This window comes from Mustela nivalis (assembly GCF_964662115.1).
Source record: "Mustela nivalis genome assembly, chromosome: 3".
Lineage (NCBI taxonomy): Eukaryota > Metazoa > Chordata > Mammalia > Carnivora > Mustelidae > Mustela > Mustela nivalis.
In genome coordinates this window covers 151022485-151041602 of record NC_139022.1, presented here as the reverse complement: position 1 = coordinate 151041602, position 19118 = coordinate 151022485, and the positions used below count along the sequence as shown (strand labels likewise).

The 19118-nt window shown below is 45.8% G+C and overlaps 1 protein-coding gene across 2 annotated transcripts in view; it reads right to left on the bottom strand.

The window, feature by feature from the left end:
• Positions 1–362: 362 nt before the first annotated feature.
• GDNF (glial cell derived neurotrophic factor) overlaps positions 363–19118 on the bottom strand; it is a 25566-nt gene continuing 6810 nt past the window's right edge. For both annotated transcript variants that reach the window (XM_082724213.1, XM_082724214.1), the window contains exon 3: positions 363–3551. In XM_082724213.1, coding sequence (XP_082580339.1) covers positions 3067–3551 — 485 coding nt within the window. In that variant the 3' untranslated portion in view covers positions 363–3066. The remainder of the gene's footprint in view (positions 3552–19118) is intronic.

The window sequence follows — 19118 nt, the reverse complement described above, 5'->3', positions numbered from 1 at the left end:
TTTACTTTTTTGAATACGGTCTGTCTCCACTAAAATAAAATATCAACTACACGAGGGCAAAGCTTTTTGGTTTTGGACACTTTGGGATGACAAGTGCCTTGAATAGCACCTGGCAGAGGGTCGGCACACTGGAAGTATGGGTGGAAAAAGTGAGGGACATTGTTTCAAGTTTGTTCTCCCTTGGGTGGGGATCCATTGTGGACAGTGGACGGGCAAGGCCATTGACGGAACTGTGGGCTGTGTGGTGGTGAAGGCGGGGGCGGGCTTCAGGTCCAGGGCCCGACTGATCCTAAATGCTTGGGATGGCCGCCTGGGCTAGCTGTGGTCCCCGGGCACAGGAGGAAGGACAGAAGGACAGGGAGCAATAGAAATGAGTTTTTATTTGTAAAAAGTTACAAAATGATATTGTACAAAAATAAAGTCTGTAGAGAACTTTGGTTGTATAACACAAATGACTGAGACAGATCAGAGAAGTCAGAACTTCCAAAGAAGTGCACTCCCTACCAGATCAGATGGTAATCATCGCAATGATACAGAAAAATCACAAACTTTACCCTTTTTGTGGATTTGGTAGAGTGATTAGCTTCAGTTAAAACTTGCTTGTGGTGATGCTGGGAACGAGCTGTCCACATCCACTGTTTCCTAGAGCCCCTGTGAACAAGGACTTTTCATGGGAATCGGGGCAGCGGGGGGCGGGGGGGAACTGAGGCTGACCCCTGGGAACGCCAGCCACCAAATCTGCCAGGATTGTCTGAACCAGACAGACGGTCCTGGGGCTACGTCACACTGTGCTTCACAAATGACCAGACGGCTGGGTCTGTCACTGTTTGAAGCAGGCTGCTCTTCAACGAGGTCCCCACTCTGGCCCCAGGGGCAGGGGGTTCCTTTTACTTTATCTCCAAGTTGTGCAAGGGGAACAGAAAAGACAGGGACAGAATGAGGGTGAACTTGGGTCTTTGGGGGCGTGGGGGAAGGGATGTCCGCTAAATGGTGCCTCTTGGTTACTTTGCAAAATTCACATGATTGTTTGAGGGAGGCCGTAGGTCACTTAATTGCTAAATCTGTCATACTTTTGGGCTATTAGCCACTTGGATAGTGATAGATGATTTCCTTGATAAAAATCCCTTTTATGAAACATGCAACAAACTCTTAATATAGGGCCCAGCTCCTCGTGCCTCGTCAGCTGCCAGACAATCCCACATCCGGGACTCGTGTGAGGAGCTGGTTGTTCCCGCCTTATGCCCCCGCCCTCCAAAGGCTTTCATCGTACAGGTAGGACATTCTGTGGGCATGAGACTGGGTGTGTGTATGCGGCTGGGTCAGATATCCTCCCTTCTGGGCCACCTCCTTCTGACAGGGACAGCGACCGTTACCCCCCAGGGGACAGCCAAGGGGCTTTTACAGCACCCAGATAGATCCCGCTTCTGGAAGGCGGGCCACGTGCTCCCTGGCTACGCTGGGCGTGAGCATGTTTCTCTAGAAGACAGTGGTGGATGGAAGGACAGGGGAAGAGTCGGGACAGACCATGGCCGGCTGACAGTTTTATCTTACTTTTAGGTCAACACTGACTCCAGGACTACTTACTAAAAGGGATTTAACCTTTCATATACACGGTTATGCATGTCATAGATAGATACACGCGGAAGGGAGTAAGGGCTTACATACAACAGAAAGGGGAGCGTGTGGCAGACCTGCTCAGCGACAGAACAGCGAGGACGTAAAACCAGAGCCCATGGGTCTTTGCACACGGCTCCCGAGAAGGGGCCGATCCGAAACGCTCCTTCTGCCGCATTCCTTTTCTCAAAAATAAAAATAGGGAAGAGGCTGAGATGGGGTTGGGGGGGAGATGAGGGAGGGCTTTTCTTAAAAAGGTAAAGTAAGTGATTTTTGCCTACTGAGAAACTTTTTAATACTTTGAAAAGCATGGACCCTTGTTCCCAATCAAAATTTCCTTTGTCACTTTTCTTTGCATTTTGCGACCACATATGCTTTGGCACCTTGAAAAGAAACTTTAATAAATAAGGGGAGAAAAGAGCAACTCATTAGTGAATGGTAATAAATAACAATAACTTAAATCTCAATAAATATCTTCTCTATATTTCTGTATCTGAAACAGATGCATTGCATCGAGTAGCTTCTCTGGTCACTGGTGACCATGCTTAAACGGAGCTGGGGGGTATGTAACCTCTGTCTTTTTGTAAACCGGCAGGCCCAGCGGGTCCCCCTGCCCCCGGGGTGGCTGGGGGGCCTTCCCCACTTGCTCTCCTGCAAGAATGCTGCCGAAAACCACAACTGGTTTCCTGTTTCCAAGGTCATCAAGGAAATACCTTTGGGTTTGTTTTTAGTCATGAGGACAGCCTTTTTGGTTCCTAGCCAACTTCTTCCTGCCCCGCACACCAGGTTCCAAATCCATGACCGACTGACCGTTGGCAAACCATGCTGGCTTTAGGAAACCTCAGGCTTCAACTTTCAAATTCAAAGGGAACGATCTCTTGTGTCTTTGCTTTTGGTGTTGCATTGTGTTGTTTTGTTTTTTCGTCCTCCTCTCCGGGGTATGTTTCCGCTGAGTGACAGAAAAATAAGCCTTTCTTGCTTTCAGCAGTAAAACGTCGTGACAAGGAATGACACCAGGATGACCGTTTCCCGGGTGTCTCCAGATGTGTGAAAATAAACCACAGGAGATACACTGGTCTGGTTTCAAGTGCATCCGCAACTGTGCCCGGGGCCAGCCGTGGTGGGCTGTGTCTGATGATGGGAAACACCCAACCAGGGACCCCAGCCCTAAGCTGCTGGTGACATCGGCTGCCGGCGACATTAGCTGCCGGCAGGGAGAGTCCAGATGGCTGTTTCCTCTCCCGTCCAGTTCTCTGTAGCTGAATCTCCCTCCACCAGGCTCCCCCAACGGCTGCCTTCCTCTTCCTCCTCCTCTTCCTCCTCCTCCTCCATCCTCCGCCTCCGCCTCCTTGGTCCTCATCTTCCATTCGGGGCTAACTTTTCCTGGGAACCTTGGTCCCTTTCTTTGCACTGTAGCAGGAATGCAATACACAGCAGTCTCTGGAGCCGGAGTCAGACACACCCACACCTTTTAGCGGAATGCTTTCTTAGAATATGGTAAACCAGGTTGTCATCTAGAAACGATAGGTCGTCATCGTAGGCGATGGGTCTGCAGCAAGCCTGCCCGACTTTGTCACTCACCAGCCTCCTATTTTTGGATAAGTTCTTTAATATTTTGTCGTACATGGTCTCGGCCGCGTCGCAGGAACCACTGCAGTACCGAAAAATCAGTTCCTCCTTGGTTTCGTAGCCCAAACCCAGGTCAGTGACATTTAAATGTATCGCCGTCAAGACACAGCCCCGGTTTCTGCCCCGCTGTCCTCGCCGCCCTTTCCCCCTGGAACCTTCCGGGCTGCCGGCCGCCGCCTGGCGATTCCGCTCTCTCCGGGGTGGCACGGCCACTTGCTTCTCGGGCGACCTCTTCAGCCTTCGGATGGTGGCCTGAATAAAATCCATGACGTCGTCAAACTGATCAGAATAATCTTCTGGCATGTTTGCTGTTCAGCGAGAAAACAGAAAAGGTCACGTGAGACGACAAGGCGATGACAAGGCTCGTTTCAAGTGGGCTTCTCCAGGAAAGTGCCTCCACAGTTAGCCTAGCAGGGACCCCCAGTGGAACCAGCAGCTGGTCAGGCTAAGTAACCAGTGCAAACCTCCCCCCCCCAACCCCTACGGGGAGCAGAGGTGAAAATGCACCCTCAGAAGGGAAAGTATCCAGTTAAAAGAGGAGACTAAAATAAATGAATGGATGAATGGATGAGGGAACTGGCATGTGGGGACAGACATACTTCCTTGCAGAAAACAAGTCCTCAGAAGCGCATCTTCCATTTGAATAACATCTGTCTTTTTTTTTTTAATTTTCTATTTTTTTTTTAAGATTGTTATTTATCCATTTGTTAGATAGAACACGAATACGCTGAGCTGGAGACAGAGGGAGAGGGGGACTCGATCCCAGGATGCTGGGATCATGACCTGAGCCTAAGGCAGACGCTTAATGACTCAGCCACCCAGGTGCCCCAACATCTGCCATTTTTTAACCAGTCTGTGTTGCAGTTGCTGGGAGCAGGTGGCTCCTTGAAGGCCATTTTTCTTGGCTGAGAATCAGAGCTGGAGTAGGGGCTCTCCGATGGAATGAGGAGGCAGCTCTTCTCAGAAGTTGGAGAACTTGGGGTTAGAGCAAGGATTCCCAGTCTCTTAGAGTTTTCTGCTCTGTTGCAGCATCTGCTTTGGCTGATCAAATAAGAGGTGAGGAGCTGTTTGAACAATTTAATGCATTTCTAAAAGAAGAAAGCCACTTAAACCCCTCATTATTAGGGCCTAGAACTCTTATGCTCCCCTCATCCCCATTAAAGGTAACTTAGCATGTTTAGGGGTATCTGTGGCTCAGAAAAAGACACCTCAAAGTAGTCATTGGCAAGAGTGAACGTATTTTGCTGAGACCACGGTAAAGCAGAGAAGGATTACTTTGTGCCTGACTCCTACCAAATTGTTTTGCCGTGGATTAAAAAAAAAAAAAAAGATTTATTTATTTATTTACTTGGCAGAGAAAGAGAGAGCACAAGTGGGGAGCGCAGCAGACAGAGGGAGAGAGAGAAGCAGTCTCCCTACTAAGTAACAAGCCCGATGCAGGGCTTGATCCCAGGACCTTGGGATCACAGCCTGAGCCAAAGGCAGACACTCAACAGACTGAGCCACCCAGGGGCCCCTGTCATGGACTGATTGTTAAAACACATATCAGGAATCCTGTGTGTAAAACAAAATCCAGCTAAAGCAATTTAACTATACCAATTGCTTGATTAATTGATAAGTCTATTGATGAACACTGATCTATCTAGATTATGTAGAACATATAATCTAGGATACATAGTAATGAAGAGTGCAGATTGTGTGGAACCCCCAGAATACCTCATTGTCTGATATCTGGGATTTGGCTTTGGAAAGTCCTGCTGCCTGGAAGTCACGAAGCTGCTCCCACCCTGGTCTGGGCCCATTGTCTCTGTTGGGATTACCGCAGCCGCCTTCAGCTCCCTCTTTCCAGCCTTACCCTCCTTCAACCTATTTTCCACTCAGCAGCCATAGCTGTTAATGTGGGTCACGTCTGCTCTGCTCCAGACCCTCCAATGGCTCCCCATTTCTCTTGGAGTAACAGTCTAAGTCCAGGCTGGCCTAAGGCCCTCGCTGGCCTAGCCATTCCTTCTCCTCCAGCCTTGGTCACCTCTGATCTCTTCTACTTCTCTTTTCCCTTACTGCCTCTCCTCCAATTTTCCAGGCCTCCTCGCCACTTCTCACACTTAGGGTTTCTCAACATTAGCCCCACTGACATTTTGGGAAGGATCTTTCTTTGCCGTGGGAGGCTGTTCCCCACACTGTAGGTTGGTAAGCGTCATTCCTGGCCTCTAGCCAGGAGATGCCAGTGATATCCCCCCACCTTTCCCAGACATTGCCAAATGTCCCTGGGGGCAAAAGCACCCTGGGTTGAGTATCACAGATCAGACACAAGCAGGAGCTCGGGGCTGTTGTGCTGTCTGTTCCTTCTCTGCCTGTAACACTGTTCCTGCACAGCGCGCATCGGCTCACTCCCACAACCCTTCAGGTCTTTGCTCAAATGTCACCACCACCAAGTCCAACCCTGACCTCCCTGTTTAAAACACAATGTGTCCCCAAGCCCGAATCCAGTACCCCTGCCTTGCTTCCCCACCCTCTACCATAATACTATCTTTCAGCGTATTATAGAACTGATTTCTTAAGTTTTTTATTTGTTGTCTGTCTTCTCTGATAGAAAATCAACTCCGGGAGGAGGGACCTTTGCTTGGCTTGTTCCCCCATGGACCCCCAAGCACTTAAAATAGGATCTTGTCCCTGGAAGCCCACCATAAATTTTGAATGAAATAGGGCACTTCATAAGGGGAGAAGAAGGAGTCCTTAATTTTTCAAGGGGATGCTTAGACTTCGGTTAAGAACCACACCATCATGAAATAAACAGCTCTCAGGTAAACAGCCCATGATGTCACATGGGAAGCAGCCATGCCCTGAGTGACACTGTCATTTTCCACCTGAGAGTGAAATATCTAGCTGGCCTGCTTCCTGCAGCAGGCAAGTCTCTCAAGGTCTGACTCCCCACAGGGCTTTTAAGGGGCTCTCTCTGGGAGGACTGGTGTGGGAGGAACTCTGATTAATCATTTCCTTGGAACCCCTTTCTAACTGAACTTAAGAAGTGTTCTTCTTAAAATACAAAAACCTTTAAATCACTCTGTATAAAGAAATGAATGGCTTGAAGAATGAGCTCCTTATGCTATTTGTAATTTTTTTCCAATAATAAGCTCTGAAGAGGAAATTAGATGTGCTCAGTTTCAAAAAACCATTCTTGTATAGAAATCTGAACTTCTAAAATTGATATTTTAGAGGTGATTAATCAAAGTTCTGCAAAAGTCTTCATGTTCCCCCAAAAGACCCTTTGTATGACAAAAGGACTCACGTGAAGGGACCCCCCCCCCAACTCTATTCAAGAATTCTTGAATAGATCAGTAACTTAAGAACCTGGGGACATAGAAAGTCAAAATTGATTAAGAACTGAAGATTATTCAGAAATCAGGATGAAACCTTACTAAAATCTTAATATAAACACATAGGAAAACATTCGAGTTATAAAAGTTCAACTTAAACTGATTTAGGGACTCATTAATTTATGCAATGATAAATTACATACTTTTATATTACAGGAGTTATAATAACAATTTGAATCAGTATTTATTCTTATTTATTGCCTGATCCTTTCAAAGTTCCCCCAAAATCATTTTCCCACCTTTTTATGACATTTTGACTACATGGCTCTGTCCATTGGTTTTGCTTGCAGGTAAAATACAGAGCACCCTGCTAAATTTGAATTCACATAAATTGCAAATACATTTTTCGCATAAGCAGCCCTAAATGATGTTTGCAACATACTTATACTTTGTTATGAGAACGTTTAGTTCCTTTATTTAAAATTCCAATTGGCTTTTCAAGGTGAAGAGTATAGCGAAGAGAATGCACCAGCCACTTATGCTTTAGGGTAAGGTGGTAAACGGATTATTAATCCTGAATCAAAAGGCTTCCAGGAACCTGGGAAGCAGTCAATAAATGCTTGATGTAAAACTGAAGGATATAGCTGGTAAGAACTTTTCCTTCTGGTGGGTAACGTGGAAATATTTATCGAAGCCCCAGTTTTAGGCTCCAAATGATTCTCATTGAGCCCAGAGGGTATTTTTTTCTTTCCTTCTTCCCTTTTTCCTTTCTTCTCCTTAAAAAATAAAGCATAAATAAATAAATAAATAAATAAATATTTAGTTTGCAAGTTTTACATGGATATGAATTTTGGAAACCAGAAACGGGTAACGTTCTATTTTCCAAGATGGGTCAGGTGGGTGGCCGACATCGCCGCCGACCCACATTAGATTTTCCAAACCACAGAGCAAATAGGCCTGTCTCTTCCAACTAGATTCCTAATTCCAGGCCTCTTGATGCTGACTGAGTTCCCTTATGGAGAGGCGCCTTAATTTATCAACACGAGGCATTTCGGGTGCACGAGGAGCTCTTCACTTCACTGTGTCTGTTCTTAGAAATTCTGCAGAGGCCTCGAACCACGGGCTCTGGCCAAACCAAAGCTGCCTCTATCTTCCAAGAATTCATGGAGCTGAGGGGAATGTAGGGGATTAGGGTTTGGATTAGTTCCCTAAATTAAAACTTAATGGCAAATCACTTTCTTCTGCATCCTATAAAGGGCTTGGCAAAATGTCAGCTATACAAACAGCCCTCGTGAGTAGTAACTTTGATAGTAAAATACTTGCAAACCACAAAAGAGGAGCATCATTTTAAAAAAATAGGTCAAACACTTGCACTTTTCCCAGACCTGCTTGGAGGATATGTCTTGGAAAATCATGTCTAAAAGCTAAAGTTTTTGAAAAAATCAATATACTCAAATGCATTTAAAGTGACCCTTCAGTATGCAACCAGATATTCTGGCATTATTCTCTTTAAAATATTTTAACTTTGATGTATCCTTTGTATAAACAGTGCTATTTAAACAAATGAAACCTTGTACTGGGGGAATATTTCTGGGAACAAACCGTTCACAGCAGAGACCTTGCCTCCCTTGATTATGGGGAAAGACAGTAAAGTCACCTCAGGAACAAAGGACTGGGATACTGACCATTTTGTAAAGGTAATTGAGTTTTTATAGGAACAATGTAAGGACACAGAGTACTTCTTGTAATAGCCTAAGTAAAAAGTACATATTCAAAACATTATCTTAGTTAAGCAGGCATCCCATGGACAAAACAGTCTCCTAAATACTAGATTTCTCTTAAGAACAGTACAGTTTAATCAAAGGGGTCCTTTTATATTCCTATCACGTTGTCTGCCTCTCTGCCCCAGCCAGGCTGTTGAGTGGGGTGGGGGGGGGTGTCTAAGCCAGCCTTCAGCTTGTCTTCAACCCATGGGCCCCAAAGGGAGGCAGCACAAGGAGAAGACTCCTCCCCCAGAGTGCGAGTGGGCTCTGGGGACAGAGGGAAGGTCCCTGAGGCTCTGAGAGTTCCAGAAAATAAAAGGGGGAGGGGGATAGGGCTAGATCCTGGTACCCACAGTAGCCTCTCTTAGAGGAACAGTCTTCCAGGCCAGAGTCAGCCTCAAGGATGCAGGGGCCCCGGAGAAAAGTCTATTTCTTGCTCTGGGGGAAGACTAGCGTCTGTACTCCACTGTAAGATAGCCAGCTGCTATGTACCAGAAGAGCAAGGGTTAACACACTGAGGCCCACGGGTGAGCTACTGCACAAGCCAAGGCCACACAGGTCTTATTCCACGTAGTGCCCCATGCCAGTGGGTACACGCTGGGGGAGGTGGCTGGGGGAGGTAAGGTCACGGAAGGCTACATCCGGGCTGCTGAGGTGCTGGGAAGCCTGTCCTCACAGGGAGAGCCTCCCCGAAAAGGCTGTCCACAGACAGGAGGCGAGGGGAAAACCTGGGGGTGGGAGTATTTAATCGGATATCTTTACGTGCCTGTACCCCAGATACAGTCCTGCCTGCTCTGTAGAGTACCCACATGCAGAACACAAGTTCTATCTATATACACACACATATGTACATACATGTGTGCATACACGTGTGCACATGCATGTTTATATGAAAAGAATCAGCCTGACTGATAGAGCTTCTCCAGAAAATTCCCAGCCCATGTCATTCTTTGGAATGCATTATTTTTACTTTTCAATAAAATATAAACGTGATTTTTCTTCACTAATACTTAAGTACTGAAATACTGTAAGTATTAAAAAACTTAAAAATTCCTCGCATTGCAAAATTTCATCATTCTATGTTTTAAAATAACAGCTTCCTTGATGCACATAAAATATTACCGCTATAAAGGAGAGACGGATGCCTCTTTTCCTACAACATCAACTTTAAGCCCTACAACATCCCTGCAAGGCTAACTAGGGAATGGGTATTATTTTCACTTCACAGATTGGGAAACTGAGGCTCAGAGAAGATGAAAAGAAAGGCCACGTGACTCATAAATGTGGTCTCTTGGTTTAAAGTTCAAACTTAATCTAAGGTTCCATGCTATATCTGTTTCTAAGTACAAAAAAAAAAAAAAAAAAAAAAGGCTTACTACTATGCAGCTTTTTCAGTCTCAGGGCATGTGGTAATTTACTCTGGAACAAGTTGAAGATACGCTGATTTCACCTGTACACATTCACCAAATTCAGTGAGAAAGAGACATTCTGTTGGAAAATTCAGCACAAACTGAGTTACGTGAAGTAGATGCTAAACTCGGGCTCCTGCGGGCCACAGAATACAGTAAGTCGTCTCCGGCAAGGGAACAGCCATGCTGTTCAGGGCCACCTCCTGTGCCCTGGGTCTTGCATATCACTCTAAGGCAGAGCTGGCAATTTCCCAGTTAAAACCGGAAAACCAGCAGCCAAGGGTGGCGGCAGATTCCGACAGAGAGGCCCCATCTCCGGAAGCTCCTCAAACTCACTCTGGCACCAAACGACGAGGCTCTCGGGGCAGAGCTAGAGAGAACACAGCCTCAAATTCCAGTCTGGGGTCAGTTCCTGACCGTCTGGGGACCTTGGGCCAGTCACTGAGTCCTCCTGAGCTCCACCGGACCTCCCCAGTGCTAACGGCCTGAGATGGGGATGGCCTCCGTCCTGGGGGCGGGGGGGGGGGGTTGCTGAAAACATTCATTTTGGGTGACCTCTGTCAGGGAGAGGCCCTCTCTGGCTGTCACCCCAGTGGCGTTCTGCCCAGGGCCCCTGAAAGCCCCCGGGAGGTATTTTAAGGTCTCGCAGTTCTTGACCTTTTCAGTTTACCTCTTGGCTCAGTGCGTTGGTTACATCTGAAATAATCACCACGGCATGCCTCTCAACTCAACATCTTCCTCTGCCCATGCAGGAGAGGTGAAAAGAAGTGTAGAAAGGGTGCTGAGTCTCAAGATACCCTAGGTTCTAGGGGGTTCTCGGGGTTTCTAGGGGGAGGCATCCTTACACCTGAGTCTCCATCTGTAAAGGAAGGGATGGAGCTGATGGCCTCGGAGAGGACATACTCCACCAACACGCTGTCAGCCTTCTGTCTCCATCGACGGGAAGTTGAAGCTAAACTTGCCATTCTCTTCAAGATCTCTATTTTATCCATTTCTGTTTTTGCCGCTTCGAGCATGCTTGGGTCATACCCAGCTTATGATTCCAAGGTTCGAATCCCCCACTGTCACTGCTACCAAATGATTCACGGGTCCAGCCTGGCTTGCAAGCTGTTGACTCTGGTTCTATTTGACCTTCAGCGACCTCTGAAATGTGTGGTGTTATTCTGCGACCATGTTCTAGTTCTCCGAAAAATTCTACAGAGTTTTGTCATCTGCTCCTACTTATGTGTTAATTTTGCCACTTATTTGAATTAATTAAAAATAAAAAGCCTATGGGTCACTAAGCACCAGAATGCAGATACGTGTCACATTATGTAACGATCACCATCGTTTTCCTATTTTAGACAAAGTACTCTCCCAGATTAGATAGACCGGCCTAGTCCTTGGGTACTCCTGAGTTAACTTCAAGAGGGGTCTATGGCATCTAGTTCCCTAAGAGTAACTCACCAATTGAGGCGGTTTACTAAGTCACTGTGACCATTGCCAGAGTTATAGTGCATTCTCTGCATGACCCGTGGTTTGTTGACAGGAAGGCATGACATGGGTTTATTTGAAAAGTATTCGCTTTGTAAAAACACCAGTGTTTTGTTGTTTAAAAAAAGCATTTCTGGATCCTCTCAAGGCAGAAGAAAAAGACCCAACTAGTATGCAAACCATTTCAGAATAAACCTTCAGAAAAAGGAGCCTTGAGTATACTCTTAGAAGCCACTTTGCTCATCAAAATGCCATTTTTTACCATCTCCAGCTACTTTGACCAACATCTCACACAAGTATTAGATATACAATCTTGAACTTTTATCCCACAACTTAACTAAGAAAACCTGCCATGAGGGTAATGGAAATTATTCCAGGAAGACAAATAGCCCCGAAACCTCACCGAGGAAGAGACAGACAGTGTACTCATTTTGCCATCAGATTCTGATTGCCCGGCTCTGATTTCCACCTATGTGGTCCACGCTTTCATTATAGTTATGTTAATAATTTTACAGTAATACAGCACGGCTCCCCTGGAAGGAAAATGTCCATCCTCTTGCTTTTAAGTCACAAACACACCCCACAGGGTGTCCATTTGTTAACTAATCCGTGAACACCTGGAGTGAGCTAAAAGCACTTCACGGTCAGCAGTAAACACCCCCATGCTAACGAGCGCACCCCATGAGCTCTGTGATTGCATTTATGAAAACCTTACGGGAAGGTGAGAAAGTTACCCAGTAAAATTAAGCACTCAAATAGCCACTTGGGAAAAGAATCCCTTGCGGTGTTGAGGCAAGTGGGTTCTGAGGGGAAACTCCAAAAGGACCCTGGGAGCAAAGGAACCTTTGCTTCTCCCCTCCCACAAAGCCCTGCGTGAGGCCAGAGGCCCCACAATGCTCCGGGGCTCTGTGTTCTCATTCCCTCAGCCCCTCCCAGGGGCCCACTGAGCGGTGGCTAAGAGGAACGCTGAAGGTCTGAGGGACTTGGGCAAGCAGAGGACCAGCAAAAGGAGAGGAAAATACAGGGGGTAAAAGAAAAGTGTTCCCTGTCATTTGAACTGGATTCCTACGGTCAAATGTGAGGAGGGACTTGCTATGCAACACCCCCCCCCCCCAACGTGAAAGAATTTACTGGCCTCTCAAAGACTTCATGGAATCAGCTATACAGATCATTCAAAAATGATTGCATTTATAAAATCAGCCTTCCACCTCAGTGAGAGAGGGGTGCTTCTTGCCCATCTCACTCATTTTACTGTGAGGCCACACTGGGACCATGCAGGCATGCGTGGCTCTGGAAGAAAAACCGGTATCGGTGGCTCCTGATGTAGGACACATCATCAGGAACTCAGTATTCTGAGGATTTTTACCTGAATCTCATAACATGAAAAAAGTCACATAAATCCCAATTGAAGGGCAAGTCTACAAAAGAGCAGGAAGACAGCCTGAACTCTGCAGAACTTGCAGCGTCATGGGAAGAAAAGGCTTGGAGCTATTCTCAAGGAAAATAAAGAAAGGTGATCAATGGGGCATCTGGGTGCCTCATTCGGTTAGGGGTATGCCTTTGGCTCAGGTCCTGAACCTGGATCCCAGGATTGGATCCCAGGATCCTGAACCTCAATCCCAGGACTGAGTCCCAGATGGGGCTCCCTGCTCATCGGGGAGCCTGCTTCTCCCTCTCCTCCTTGCTTGTGTTCTCTCTCACTATCTCTGTTGTTATCTCTGTCTCTGTCTCTCTCAAATAAATAAATAAAATCTTTCCTCCAAAGAAGAAACATAATCATCAAATGCAATTTGTGATTCTTGATTCAGGGGAAAAAACACATAGGATATTATTGTCACAGCTGGGGAAATACGAATATGGATTGTGTATTGGATAACAATATTGTTAAACTACCTGAGACTGATCATTGAACTGTTGTAATGTAAGGTAATATCCTTGTTCTTAGACGGTACAGAAGCATTTGATGTCATGTTTGCAACCAATTCTCAAGTGGATCAGGGGACAAAAATGAAGCAAAATGCTAACAAGAGGTCAGTCTTGGTGAAGGACACGTGGTGTTTATTGTACTATGAACCATGTACTATGAAGTCCCATATGAATAAACCAAGATATGCTGAAGTGGGTGGTTGCATATTTCATTCTGGCCAGACACTCACGGCAAGGCTCTGGGCTTCCCCCTGACTGCCTGTCCACCTACCCAACCATATCTTCATCGTGTAATTAGGATCCAGAATCGTGATGGTTGTCATGGATGTATATTCACATGTGTCTTTGAACTAGAAATGAAGTCTTATCTTTTCCGACCAAAAAGTCCATTTATCTGGGCTAATTCGTTTGCTAGTTTCCCATGAATTGAAGAAACTAAATTTGCAGCTCGAAGATTTCACGACAAATATATGTGAAGCCCACCTACAGTTCTCTAATGGGCTGGAAATTACATCTCGTACAACTATTAAACTTGTGATTCAAAATTTTAGGTATCCTCTTAGAAGTGTGCAATAGTTTTTCAACATTCTTTCTGCAGATTTACAGACAAAAAAGATTGAAGACTTTTAAAACCGTGCCTTTCCACCTCCATGACCTTATTAAAGTCATGCAAAAAGTGGGTTTGCCTCTCCTGAGCTAACTGGTAGATTCCCAATAGTGACCCCAGATCTCCCTGTGCAAACTCACTCCTGCTCCCACCGTGGGGGTGACTCTGGCCCTTATGCAGTGACCCTGGATTTCCCATGTCAGTGTCTCCTTCCCCAGGGCTGAACAGGACTGCTCTGAGAAAAAGTATCTCCCGGAAGGCCTCCCAAATTCTGCCAGCCTACAAAACATATGAGCAGAACTCACTTGTCCCCACATGTTAGGAAGCCTCCTCTCACAGCTACAGGCATTGCTGGTATTGGCATATGTACAGAAATTCATGTTTCCTCCTTAAAAGCTGCTGATCCAGACTTCAAAGTAGCCACTAAAAATAGGAGCCTAAGCCCACTGCCACCCAAATGGAAATGAAAAAAGACCTTAGGGGTGTCTGAGTTCCTCAGAGGGTTAAGCGTCAGCCAGGTCAGCACATGACCAGCTCAGGTCATGATCCCAGGGTCCCAGGATCCAGTCCCTCTTGGGACTTCTTGCTCAATGGGGAGTCTGCTTTTCCCTCTGCCTGCCACTCACCCTGCTTGTGCTCTCTCTCTCTCTCTCTCTCTCTGTCAAATAAATAAATAAATAAAAATTTAAGGGCTTAAAAAATTTAATATTCCCTACTTCTATTAGCTGACTCTTTGGACTTTCTTGAAAAATCTGTGTTTCAGGGTTAGTGAATGTATTTTTAGCAAGCCAATGTTTGTGTTTTCTTAATCTACTAATATGGGAGCACAGTCTGTGTAAAGCCAAGAAATACTGGCTTTGAGGCCAGAAGTCTGAACTCTGGCTTCACCACCTACTAGATTCGTGACCTTGAACAATGCTCGAGGTCCCATTTCTTCATCTGTAAAATGGGATACAAGTATCTCCTCCCATCAAGTAGAGCTCAAACGTACTCAATTTTTGGACAAGCTACAAAACTTATCCGTTTAAAAAACGGAGTCAACCCTCTGGATAGCCAAAAGGTGCTATGACAATAATTTTAATAATCAGTTTTTATTTGTAGTTATTGACTTCCTTGAGGATTAATACATTGATTCAACGGTGCCTGTGCCTAGAACATGCCCTTTTTTGTGCCCTTTTAAAACATGAGAACACAATACCTCAAAATGAAAAATATGCCTAATGCTACAGACTCCACTCCCAAGCAGCTCGTGTGCCTGAGTAGCTTTTACAGTGAGACGGCTTTGCAGCGAGAGCCCACAGCCACAGCCACCTGCCGGCTCAAGATGCTCCCGCAGCCCTCCACTGCCATCAAACACAGCAAACCCCTCCTTGTCCCAGATTTATAGCATCTCATCATCTGGGGATCACCTGCGGAGATCCCCTAAATTTCATACCACTTCCCGCCACCTGTCCTCAGCTCTGGACAGGAGGTCTGGCCTCCTCCTTGGGGTTACCACCTGCCCTGCCCCATATCATGGTCATAAATTTGCCCATGCTTCTCCCTAGTCTGGAATGTGTCTTTTCCCCTTTCCCTTCTCTTCCTAATACCCATCTTTCAAGTACCAGCTCAAATCCTCCCTCTTCCCTGAATCCTTTCCTGCTGTGATCTCCAAATCCCAGTGACCTCATTGCTAAGAATTCTTACCATGACCTCAGCTAATATAAGCCCCTTGATAGACATATCGGTCTGTCTGACAATCCGCCCACCCACCCATCTGCTTCTCCATAGTTTACAACCAGACCATAAGCTGTTTAAGTTCACCATTTTGTCTTTTTGATGCCACACAGCACCTAGTACATGGAAGATACTTAATACTTGCTTCTTGATTGAGCTCAAGTGATTAATTAAAGAATAAGTGTTTTAATTGAATGAAGGTGCAATGGACCATTAAGTACTAAACGAACAAAGATGAAAGGGATGTTGCCGGGGCGGGGGGTGGGGTGGGCTGTCTTTATTTTTATATCACAGAAAAGTAGAGTCTTTTCAGCATAATTCTTAGGCTGTCAGATCAGCCGAAGGTCCTAAGACCGGCCAATCCAAATTAAGCCTGAAATAGATTTCTCTAAACAGCAACAGTGTAATATTGGTCTCCAGACTGGGGCCAGAGTGAGATGGTCTCAGATCTCAAGTGAGGAATCCATTCCTCCTAAAAGGGTCAGACATGAAATTTCTTGATTTCAAAGTCTCATCTCAAAGGGCTGAGTCCTCTTCCAGCTTAGATATTTACTTTATCATAGCACTGCTCATTCACATAGGAAAGGAGAAGCAATAGGTAAATGGTGCTTATTCATTCCAAGTTCTACATCTCATAACATAACATTAGATTGGAAAGCTTAACACTGAACTAGCTTCTAGAAACTTCCTTTGCTGGATAACAACAGGCTGAACATTTAGTAAAGTTCACCAGAAGGGTTTTGCTGCGTTTCCAAAACATCTTAAATTAAGCATCTTAAATTAAATATCCACCAGGGATCACTTAAAGCAGAAATACTCAGTACAGGTGGTCTACAACCCACACTCCCCTATCACTTACACATATGGGTCTGCCTGCCTTGGCTCCCTTCTCCCCAGTGGGGGAAGAGGGTCTCCCTAACATGCCCATGGGAAGCTGGTGGGGAAAATTCCACAGGAACTCCATGGGCTCAAGAAAATGGGCAAGGGAAGGAGCTGTGAAACCTGGGAAGAGCCAGGGGCCTGACCTGGGGAGCAGAATCCCAGGCAAGGTTGGCCTGACCAAGTGTTTACCAAATGACAGACTTTGGGGCCCCAATTTGCCTCCTTGTAAGGCTTGCATTTCTTTCACTGTCCACACTATGTTGTGCTGCTTGAAATCCCACCATTTAGAGCAACGTCTTGGCAGAGGCTGAAGGAAAAGGTGGCAGAAAGGCTTTCATCAGGCTGTTGGAAGAAGGAAGATGCCCCTAACAACAGCAGGGTTTACTTATCAGGCACGGGCTTTACAAAGCATTTTCTCCTTTAACCCTCAGAGCAACCCCAGGAAAAAGCTGGAATAGCAACCCTGTTTTCCAGGTGAGGAAACTGAGGTTTGAGAGATTAAGTAAGAGCTGGTTGTGTGCCAAGGCTGGGACCCAAACCCTAGTCTGATCCAATGGTGGGAACTGGAAATCTCGCTTGTTGGGACTCCCTGATTTCTTGCTCTGTGCCCTCTTTCTGCAACTTATGGGAACTGGCACCCTGGGAAGAGGCTCTAGCCTTAATAATACTGTGAACTGTATTTTAGTTATATTATGGTTTACACCTAGATTTGTGTGGGCTGGCCTGGGAACTGGATAACTTGATTGATAAAATTGTTTCCATAGGAAATTTCATGATATGCTACCCAACTGGGGGAAAATAGTCTCATTGTATTACATTAAGTTGTGTATTACCTGTAATTATAATTTAAGAATGACCAATCTTTCTTCTAGTTGGCCTCTGGTCACATAAGAAGTCTGCCTTCCTGGTCCAAGGCTGTTCACGTTTAGTTCTGGTTCACAGTACTACTGGATTGTACCACTGCTGGACATACTTCCACTAGATAGTATGTTCCGTGTAGGCAGAGACTTTTGCCTATTATGTGTACCAAGGACCTCCCAGCACCTAGGACAGTGCCTGGCCCCCACGGGCACACATGAACTATTTGTTGAATGAATACATGCTTTCAGATTGCAAATTTTAAAACCGCATGCACTTCATGCTTTTGCTTGTGAAACGCATTTAGAGCTGACATCTAGGGCCAAGATCTGACGTACAACTAAGATGAACTAACCTTTAAAAAATTCAGACAACCTTGTGCAATAGGCTTTTAGTCGCTAGATGAAGACCTTCCTCCCACCTAAAGTGTTTTCCCCTAAGCAGCCAAACCGAATGCTCTGCTCTGTGTCTCCATGATTGGGGAAACTCTGGTCCAGGTTCAGCCGACCTGCCTCCCACCTTTGTGGAGCTCTTACACTCTGTGCCAGCTGCTTTACCATGAGGAGGGGAAGGAGTTAACTGTCAGCTCTACAATGCTATGAGGTCTGTAAATTTCACCTTCTGGGTTCCTCCCAGCCTGCTCTAATCACCCTTTGGAGAAGATGTTGGCAAAAAGCAAAATACAAGAAAAAAGATCACTAAAGGGAAAAAGATGTCCTTGGATGCCCCAAAGGGAAAGCCACAAGTCCTTGAGTTTAGACAAGTTCACAGTTGCCACAGGAAGCAGCCACATTTATTTTATAGTGAACCTGTAGGCAAGCAAGTGAGCCAGTTATGCATTCTATGTGGGTAGTTCACCCTGTGAAAATGCTAGGAACAGAATTCTGGCTGTTTTGTTTACACTAGAAGCAGCAGGACATCTGCAACCTCAGGGGTGAGGGTGTGAGGCTAGCCCCTTCAAACAGCACAGAGTGCTTAAGGTGGCACAAAAGCAACTTTGCTCAATCACTAAGTACAGGCATTTGAAAAGTGGAGGGACTATTTTCCCAACGCAACTCGTGACTTAATGTTTTTGTCCATAAACGTTAACCAGTCGCACGGTGTACGGTGTGCAGGATATAAATGTCAGCACCGTGACGGGAGTCTGCTGACCCTGGTTGAGCCTTCAAAGTCTGCACGCTGTCATTCCTCTGCCTTCCCTGCACTAACAGCTTGCTACCGAACTGAACATACCTGGAAAGCAGTCAACTTGGCTTAGAACGCAGCTCAGTTTCTCTTTGGGAACGTTTCTGTTTCAAGTGTCCTCTAGGATCTATTGGGTCTTCTAGCAGATAAAATGGAATTGGGTGTGTTCTGCTAGTTCAAATGTAAACAGAGTAGTAGGAATCTTGGCCATTGATGACTTAGCATCAGTTCTGGAAAAGGGAAGTAATCTCCCTTCTCCCACCTGTCCCTTGTACACCGCCACCTTGCCCTCATCAGTAGGATTAACGCTACCGTGCTTGCTTTGTCACTGGTTGTATCTTACATGGGGCACAGATTTTCTTAGGGTATTATCAAACAAAATGTTTCAACCCTGACTACACATTAGAGTTACCTGGGAACATCTAAATCTCCCAATGCCCAAGCCACACCAGAAACCAATTAAATCTGAAGCTCTCAGGGTGAGGCCCAGCATCAGTGTTCCATTAAGGATCCCTGGGTGATTCCAGTGAGCAGCGGCTCTGTCTTTTCCCAGAGGACAGTGAGGGCAGGACCATGAAGGCCAGGTGACCAAGTCTTATTACCACTGGTGTTTTGGAGTAGAAAGGCCTCCCCTTACTGCAAGGTTGTAAACTGTTCACAGAGTTGTAAAGTACGTATGTAGGTTGGCCAAAGTCAGAATTAGTTAAAAGCAGAGCCAGATGGGGCACCTAGGTGGCTCAGT